Raw genomic sequence first — 8894 nt, 5'->3', positions numbered from 1 at the left:
ATATAAAATGGAAATATATAATGAAAAACAAAAGTTTTTTTTTTTTCAGAGTATTTTTACAGCATTTATCTACTTCCCTAAAAACCTAGATATGGTAACCGGGCTAAAACTAATAAGAAATAATTCAGCAAAAAACACAATATGATCATCCACATGAAAATGATCATCCACATTTTAAACCGCATTAACATTTTATTATTAAAATTGTATTATTATTTTATTTATTAAAATTGTATTATTATTTTAAACCGCATTACAATTTTATTATTAAAATGGTATTATTATTTTATTTATTAAAATGTTATTATTATTTTATTATTATTTTTAAATCTAAAAACTTTCATTCTAAATATCATTCAGATGTTGTAACTTCGTTAGTGAGGTACTTCCTGGCCTGCTCTGTCATGCTCAGCTGGTCGTCCGTCTTCCCAAACATCACCGGCTTCCACTCAACACTCACCTGTACACAACAACAACAACAACAACAACAAGAACATCATCATCATTATCATCATCATCATCATCATCATCATCATCATCATAAACCAGAAAAAACAACCAGTCAAATAATCAGACTTTTTTTTCCCCTTTCAACATGACATTATAATTAATGTGGACACCCTGTGGCATTTTCTTTTCATCTGATCAAGAAGATCTGTACATAAGTATACTTTGTTTGGAGCAAGGACTGACACTGGGGGGGGGGGGGGAATAAAGCATTTGAGCTTTAACGGAGCAGAGGAAGACAACCAGTCCTTCAAAGTCAGCAAGGCAGAGAAATACAACCTGTGATTCAGCCACGTCTATTATACTGCATGACGTCTTCAATTCTATTACGAAGCTTCCCCTCTTCTAGATCTACCAAAACCCTTGAAGCAGCGAACATTCTGGGGTCGCAAATTAATAAAGTTCATGAAGAAAGCAGCATTTTTTTCTGTGATTATGAAATGTCTGGAGGAGGTAGACAATCGGAGGCCAGGCTCATTGGAATGCATGGAACGGAATCAGAATGTGTTTGATACCATTTCTCGTTCCGTCCCATGCATGAGCCGACAATGAGCCCCGTCCTCTGATTTCTCCCTCCACCAGCCTCCACTCACAGCCTGGCTGCTGCTGCTGCTGCTGCTGCTGCTGCTGCGTGCTGGGTCCAGGTCCAGGTGCAGCTCTGATGGGATGGTGGTCCCGGGATTGTTGTCTGTATATAACAACCAATCAGAGGGCTGGATATTACAGCCAATCAAAGGGCTGTATTTAACCGCCAATCAGAGGGCTGGATATTACACACAGCTATTACTACATTACTTAATGTACAGAGAAAGATGCTTACCTCTTGTGTCCAGGAGTAGAAGTCATTGTGTGAATCTACATGTATCAGCACCTCCACTCCAGTCTCCTCTATCAACACCTTCTTAAAATCTTCCTCCAGGTAGCCCACCCGCTGCACCGGACACACACACACACACACACACACACACACACACACACACGCGCACACGCACACGCACACGCACACAAACACACACACACACACACACACACACACACACACACACAAACACACATGCACACGCGCACAGACGCACGCACACACACACACACACACACACACACACACAAACAAAAAAACAAACAGACAAGAGGAAGACAACCATATCAATAACCATAAGAAACCACTAATCTAAGGACATTTAGTGGTTATTCAGGTAGAATATGAACGCACCATCAGTTTCATCGGGCCGTGCATCTTCTCCTGAGTGGCAGTGGTGGTCTTGAAGGGTGTGGGGGTCTGTGGTGTGGGAAGCATGATGGCTTTCCTGACCTTGGAGGTCTGGAACCTTCACAACATGGACAGAACACACGCACACATACGTGCAAGTACGTACACTTGTCATATAATATTTCTATTATATTTCATATAATAGTTCATAGTTCATCAAAATAGAACTTCCCTGGTTTAGTACAGCTTTGTTTAGACAGTGTATTTGCAATCGTGTACAACATGTGTTATACAAATACATTCATTTATTGGTTGATGGATTGGTTGGTCGGTTAATTGGTTTGTTGAATACACTCACCCTGCATTATTATTGTGGTATTTGGGGGTGAGGTCCTTGTGGAGGGGGGGGGTGGTGTGGTCACACACCGGGGTGGAGGTGAGGGCCGGGTCGTCCAGGTTCAGGTCCTCACCTCCACACACGTTGAAGAACTACACACACACAAAGAAAACGTTAACACAAGAAAGGAATCACTCATTGTAGTTTAGAAACCTTTGCTTTTTTGGGGGTGGGTGAAAACAGTTTTTCATTTCTCTTCAAATATCACCAGACAAGACAAAAACATTAAAGATTTAAGCCAAGATTGTTTTTCCCCAGACTTGATGAAGACTCTCTAAATCCAGGACTAAGGGTCTTAATCTGGGCCAGGTGGTCTAACCCCAGGTGACCCCAGGTGAGACGACCAGCCCAGATGAGGAGGTGGTCCTACCTGAGAAGGAGAGAAGGCCACGGTCTTGGCGGGGGTCAGCTGGGGAGACGAGTCACTGTAATCCAGGAAGGAGGTGCTGCTGTGGCCCTTGCTCGTCAGGGTGTAGTGAGAGGTGCTCAGCCTGGACATGGAGGGGGAGAAGGAGGACAGGAGCTCTATGTAGCTCCTGCTCAGGTCGGAGACGGGGCCTGAGTCGTCACACAGCTCATAACCGGGTACTTCCTGCATGTCGCCGAAGGGCAGGGGCGTAGCTTCCTGTTTCAGTGGCGAGGTCACTTCCTCCGCCACCTCGCTCCAGGCTACAGGGTCCTGTAGAGAGGGACCATGACAACAATGACAGGTATGATTGGTTCTCTCTGGCCCTGTCTAGAACAGCGGTGGCCCTATGGGACTAGGGACCTGTTGGGTCGATCTGACAGGATTGAAGTGGGACGATTTCAATTCTGCCCCAATCTTCTTAAGTTTACCATCCCCCCGGGAGACAAATGGCTGTTTTTAGGATGCTATGAAAAGCAGAGGTTAGGGAAAAAGCTCCCACCCTTTTTCCTGTGTCCTGTTGTCAGGTTGTCATTGATTTGTGATGACCGGTGGTCAACAGCCATAAGGGGTCATTTGACCCCTGTGACTAAAACAAATGTTTATATCTTTGCGCTCGATCGAATTTCAGGACCCTCCTTTCATGACTTTTCCTAGATATGTGCGTTCTACTACCCAGTATCCTTACATTTTCAAAATCAAATCAGGATAAGCTAATAGAAAGCTATTTAGCCCTTTTTTTTGTGGCCAACTAGTGAATAGCAGCTTGAGCATTGTAAAGAGCCACATTTGACCCCTGAGGCGGCTCTTTTAGTAGGTCAAACTGTTCTAGTGTAACTGTTCTAGTGTTAAACGATTCCTCATTCGATTAATTCTATTTGACCTTTCTTGCCCTTAATAGGTACAGACTCAACAATTCTTTACACACAGTGATAATTACATTGGACTCAGATTATCAATATTATGTAATTGCTATATTATGTATTATGCTTTGCTATCAACAAAATATAGCCAAAAGTCTCTGGCAAACATAAATTGTGGAAGCTACTACCATTTTGTTTATGCCTATCCAATCATATCAGATCTACAGAAGTGTGGGAGGAGGAGGAGATGATGGCTGAGGAAGAGAAGGAGAGGAGAAAGAATGGGAACAGGAAGAGGAGGACGAGGAAAAAGAGGAAGAGGAGAAGAAGAAGGAAGTGGAGGAGGAGGAGAAGAAGAAGGAGGAGAAAGAGGACGAGGACTGACCGAGTCGATGAGCTCCAGGGTTTCAGCGAACCCCGGGATAGTCTGCAGGGAGGAGAGCACAGCGCTGGCCTCCGCCTCCAGGTACCTGCTGGGGTAGACGGGTGTGTAGACAGAGCCTCCCAGGTGGACCTCCAGACTCTGGTCCCCCAGGCAGCTCAGGGTGGAGTTGACCAGGCTCACAGCCTCCTCCGTCAGGCTGCTGGACCAACTGCAGCAGCCCTCCATAGGCTGGGGGAGAGACAGGGAGGGAAGGGGGAACGGAGGGGAGGGGTGGAAAGAGAGAGAGAGGGGGAGAGAGGAGGGGGAGGAAGGATGACATCGTTTTGACTTTGGGGAAAGGTAGACAACGGGACAGCAGGAGGGTGAGGGGCAGCTAAGAGGGCCAGGGAGTGAAAGAGAGCGAGAGTGTGTGTGTATGTGTGTGTGAGAGAGAGAGAGAGAGAGAGAGAGAGAGAGAGAGAGAGAGAGAGAGAGAGAGAGAGAGACATAGACATACAGAGCAGAGGAAAAAGAAAAACAACCCATTAAACAAACACTCTCTTTCACATGCGGCTGGGCCACAGAGCAGCTCCTCTACATGGAGGCCCTCTGGTGTGGTTGTGGTCATGTGATCATGTGTGCATGGTGGAGATGAACTGAGGGAGTTTTAGAGAGGGAACATGGGGGGGAGAGAGTAGTGCAAGGGGTGTGTGTGTGAGAGAGAGAGAGAGAGCAAGTGAGAGAGACCGATAGAGGGAAAGAAAGAACAAAAGAGATAAAGAGTGAGAGACAGATAGAGAGATAAGACAGTAATAGAGAGAGAGCGAGATCGAATGACAGAGAGAGCGAGAAAAAGAAAAACACGATAGCGAGAGAGTGATAGAGAGAGAGAGCAGGAAAAAGTGAAGGAACACTGACCAGGACAAAGACAGATGTCTCAGGGACACTGTCCACATACTGGTCGTCCAACAGGCCGAGCGGGTATCCTGAAATCTATCACAACACACATTTACAACACAAAAACATGAGTCACATGAAAAACAGACAGTCTGACATTCAACTGAGAAATCAAAGCAAAATCCTGTCCTTTCATCTTCGATGTTGAACTGAACCTCGATTTTATTCATTACATTTTCTTCTATATGTCCATTTATTTTGTGCCGACTGATAAATAGCACTGATGTGTGAGCAGCGGTTCTGTTCAAGTGGGTAATGAGCCCGTCCTCAGACTTCTACCTCTACCCCTGATCAGTGATCACCTTTGTGGGTTGGGTCATGAGGTAGTGGTTGTGGTTGTGGTTATGGTTGTGGCTGCTGTGCAGGAGGCCACTAGGGGAGATAGGCTTGGTCTTCCTCCTGATTGTTGCCTTGACCCTGTAGGCGCGGGAGGGGGGGCCTTCCTGCAGGTAGCCCTCGGTCTCCACCTTCCTCCGCATGGTGGAGTTCCAGTGGTTCTTTATGGAGTTGTCGGTCCTGTGACAGAGGCGCGCGCACACACACACACACACACACACACAGGTGTAAACCTGAACCCTGCCCCTACCTGAACCCTGCCCCTACCTGGTGTAAACCTGAACCCTGCCCCTACCTGAACCCTGCCCCTACCTGGTGTAAACCTGAACCCTGCCATTACCTGCCAGGCAGCATCTTGGAGATCTCCGCCCAGCGGTTGCCGAGCCGTTTGTGGGCTTTGTAGATGATCATGTCCTCGTTGTGGGTCCAGCAGGATTTCTTCACCTCGGGGTTCAGGTGGTTGTGCCAGCGCTCCCTACACTGCTTGCCGATCCGCCCGTGGAGGTGTTTGGCAATGACGGACCAGCTCCTGGGGCCGTACTTCTGGACCAACTTGGTGACCTGGGAGTGGAGGAGAACACAAAGGTTAACGGGGCTGTTTTTGTTTGATCTGGGCCTAGATTAAGCCTATACCAGGGGGGAGGCTGGTGGAGGTACAAGTCGGAGGATGGGCTCGTCGTAATGCATGGGATGGAAGGAGGCACGGTATCAAACACGTGAGACGGTTCTCCCGATTTCTACCTCCACCAGCCTCCACGGGCCTATGCCTACGCCTGCTTAAAAACAAGCATCTTCAGAATAATTTCATTGCTGTATCTATGGGAGAGTTCTCCATCGGAAGGGTGATTCTAGTCCTAGACTTGGTTTAAAAAGAACGTTAGTGTGTCCGGGGGAAACCCGCCCTTGAGTAGTATGTGACTGATGAACATTGAGTAGACAGACGTGAAGAGTGAAAGAAAGTCGATGTTGATGTGTGTCTTCACCCTCTGGTCCTCTTCCTTGGTCCACGGTCCCTTCACCAGCTCTGGGTTCAGAACATTCTGCCACCGTTGCTGACACTGGATGTCGGACCTTCTCTGTCGGAGGAGAGGAATGTAAAGAAAATGGTAGAACGTGAGTCGGAGTCTTCTACATTACACACACACACACACGCATGCGCAGATTGTGAACAAATAACCAGCCTAGGACGACAACTTAATATTTCCAAGCTTTATGACAGTCAAACAGACAACTAACAGATATTAGTTGCTAGTGTTTCTGTATAATATAATATTATGCAGCTGTTTATTTATTAAAAGACAGTTTGCCTGTGAACTGTGTCACACAGGGCAGGCTGGTGGAGGTAGGCGGAGAGGACGGGCTCATTGTAATGCATGGAATGTTGTGTTTGATACCTTTCCTCATTCCATTCCATGTATTACTATGAGCCTGTCCTCTGATTTCTACCTCCACAAGCCTCCACTGGTGTTACACAATGTTTGTTTACCTTGAATGTATCTGCAATAAGACTCCAGTCATAGTCTTCATCCTGCTCCACCAGCCTCTTCAGCTTCTCATCCTTGAAATCAAGAGATGAATACAGATACTCTGAACCAGAGAAATGCGTAGGAAGACTACAGTGGAGGTTGGTGGAGGTAGAAATCGGAGGACGGGCTCATTGTAATGCATGAAATGGAATAAGGAATGGTAGCAAACACGTGTGTCAAACACATTCAGTTCCATTCCATGTCCATGGTGCATTCAAATGCTCCTCTGAAACTCTGAGCTTCCCACCAAGACTTAGCATTGGATTTAGCGTAGAGCTCTCTGTTGACTAATTCTGAGATTAGTGCCAAATATGGGAATTTAGAGATCTCAAAGGTTCACAGGTTTCTGAGTTGAAAATGCTCAAATTACCAATTTTTGAGGAGTACTTGAATGTAGCATAAACCCCTAACTGATCCCAACCTTCCTCTGGTTCGAGATAACCAGCTCTGGGACATGTGTCACTGTATTAACTTTTCATTAAATGTTGATCTCTGTTGAAAATGTTTCCCTGCGTTTTATAATGTTGGAATTGTGTATATATGTCACTGTAAATTATGCTTATGCAGGGCTCCCTTGTAAGAGAGACCCTGGTCTCAATGAGACTCTCTATTAAAATAAATATTCAATACATTTTTAAAAAGTATGAGCTTATTTTCCTACCCTGAACTGAATATCAAGAAAAGGTTACAACATAAATCAACTCTATGGGGTAAAACATTACCTCTTTCCTGGACCACTTCACTTTCTGCAATGTTTTGTGATATTTTAACTCCATGCATTCCTTGCCCTTGCACAGTGTATGGTCTATGGTTCCACTGAAAAATCAAGACCAAGAGTTGTATGGTTAATTAATGTTAATAACTGTTATATCCAATAGCCCAAGTTAAACAATAATGAGGGAACATTTTTCAAGAGGACTAATGTATACAATTTTAAGCAGAAATTCTATGTTTTAGTATAACAAACAACCCTTTTGGTCTGACAATTCGGACACTGTCAAAGCCCTACCCAAGCTCCCATCCCAGGATGTCTGTTGCCAAGCAACAATGCTGAAAGGAGATCAAGAGGAGAGGGGGGAGAGGGAGTAGAGACATCCTAACCTATTGGTGACACATCTAGTTTATACATTCATTGGCCTTGACCATCTACCATGCAATGCTGCCTGCTTTAGAGCTATTATGTCAAGCTGAATAGACTGGAGTAGCCTTTCACTAGTTCTTCTTCTTTACCATATCTAGCCAAGTTCCTGGGGAAATGTTGATGTGTCACTGATTGTCTTGCAAACTTACCTAGCCCTACTACGAGCTCTGGTCTTGCTGCCAGTGGACATGGTGGTCACGATGGTCCCTCCAATTCACTGACTAGTAACTACTGACTAGTAACTACTGACTAGTAACTACTGACTAGTAACTACTGACTAGCTAAGAAACAAAAAAGAAAAACGTGAACAAAAAAGAAAAACGTAAATGAGCTGCTGCTGCTAGCAAGTTGTCAAGCTAGCTGGCTACTAGCAACTATAGCTAGCGAGCTGAAGTCAACAAAACTACTTTGTGAGTAAATGAAATGACAGCTGTAATATGAATAGTAATTCATGTGGGTTTTACACGATGACTAGCATGCGATCAAACACTGTAATTCTGTAGTTTATGTATGAATCTGTATGTACATTACAGACCACCTTCCATCTCCTGACAGCTGCTCCGTGTTTGTCCCGCCCGCTGCTTCACGCGCCCGTCCCCTCACACCCTTTCCCGCTGCTTCACGCGCCCGTCCCCCTCACACCCTTTCCAGGTGTGGGTCAGCTGGAGACCAGGTCATTCTCAGAAGTACAGTATCTGTTGCTCCAAACGTATGCTGCCACCCGGTGGTCTTTCGTTGTATGGCCCTACCTGCCCAAGAGAAACGGTCCAGTCAGACAGACCGTTTTTGGCTTATCACCTGGGCCCAGTACATTAAAAAAAATCTAGATGATCGCTGATTTCCCATACTACTCAAAATCAGATCAAACATATGATCTGATCCTAGCAAAACAGAATCCGGATCATTCCGATCCAGATTAAAGCTTTTGAAATAGGCTACTCGACTGACTCCGCCCACCACCGGTAACATGGCAGCATTGACAAACTCGGCGTCCACTCTCCTTAAAACTTTTCAAATTCTATGGCTGTGTGAAAGCAGATTGCTATTATTTTTTCATGCAAAGCAAATAGGCTAACTGTTACGTCCCTGTCCGTTTTTGCTTTGTGTTTGTGTCTGTGTCTCTCTCTCTCTCTCTCTCCCAGGTGTTCGTGATCCCTTGATTGCCTCCCTGTTAATCATCCATCATC

General features: G+C 45.4%; 1 protein-coding gene across 1 annotated transcript; it reads right to left on the bottom strand.

Moving 5' to 3' along the window:
* Positions 1-352: 352 nt before the first annotated feature.
* Positions 353-8385, bottom strand: LOC308154446 (myb-related protein A-like; the record flags this gene model as incomplete). Its single annotated transcript, XM_080527606.1, has 12 exons — positions 353-460; positions 1328-1438; positions 1721-1835; positions 2076-2182; positions 2485-2793; positions 3769-3996; positions 4666-4740; positions 5007-5220; positions 5381-5601; positions 6024-6116; positions 6527-6598; positions 8350-8385. The coding sequence occupies 12 exons, from the start codon at positions 8383-8385 to the stop codon at positions 353-355; spliced, it is 1689 nt and encodes a 562-aa protein (XP_080383732.1).
* Between the last annotated feature and the right edge of the window lie 509 nt (positions 8386-8894).

The sequence above is a fragment of the Nansenia antarctica genome (assembly GCF_963989245.1).
Source record: "Nansenia antarctica genome assembly, chromosome: 3".
Taxonomy (NCBI): domain Eukaryota; kingdom Metazoa; phylum Chordata; class Actinopteri; order Argentiniformes; family Microstomatidae; genus Nansenia; species Nansenia antarctica.
This window is presented reverse-complemented; position numbering and strand designations above follow the sequence as displayed.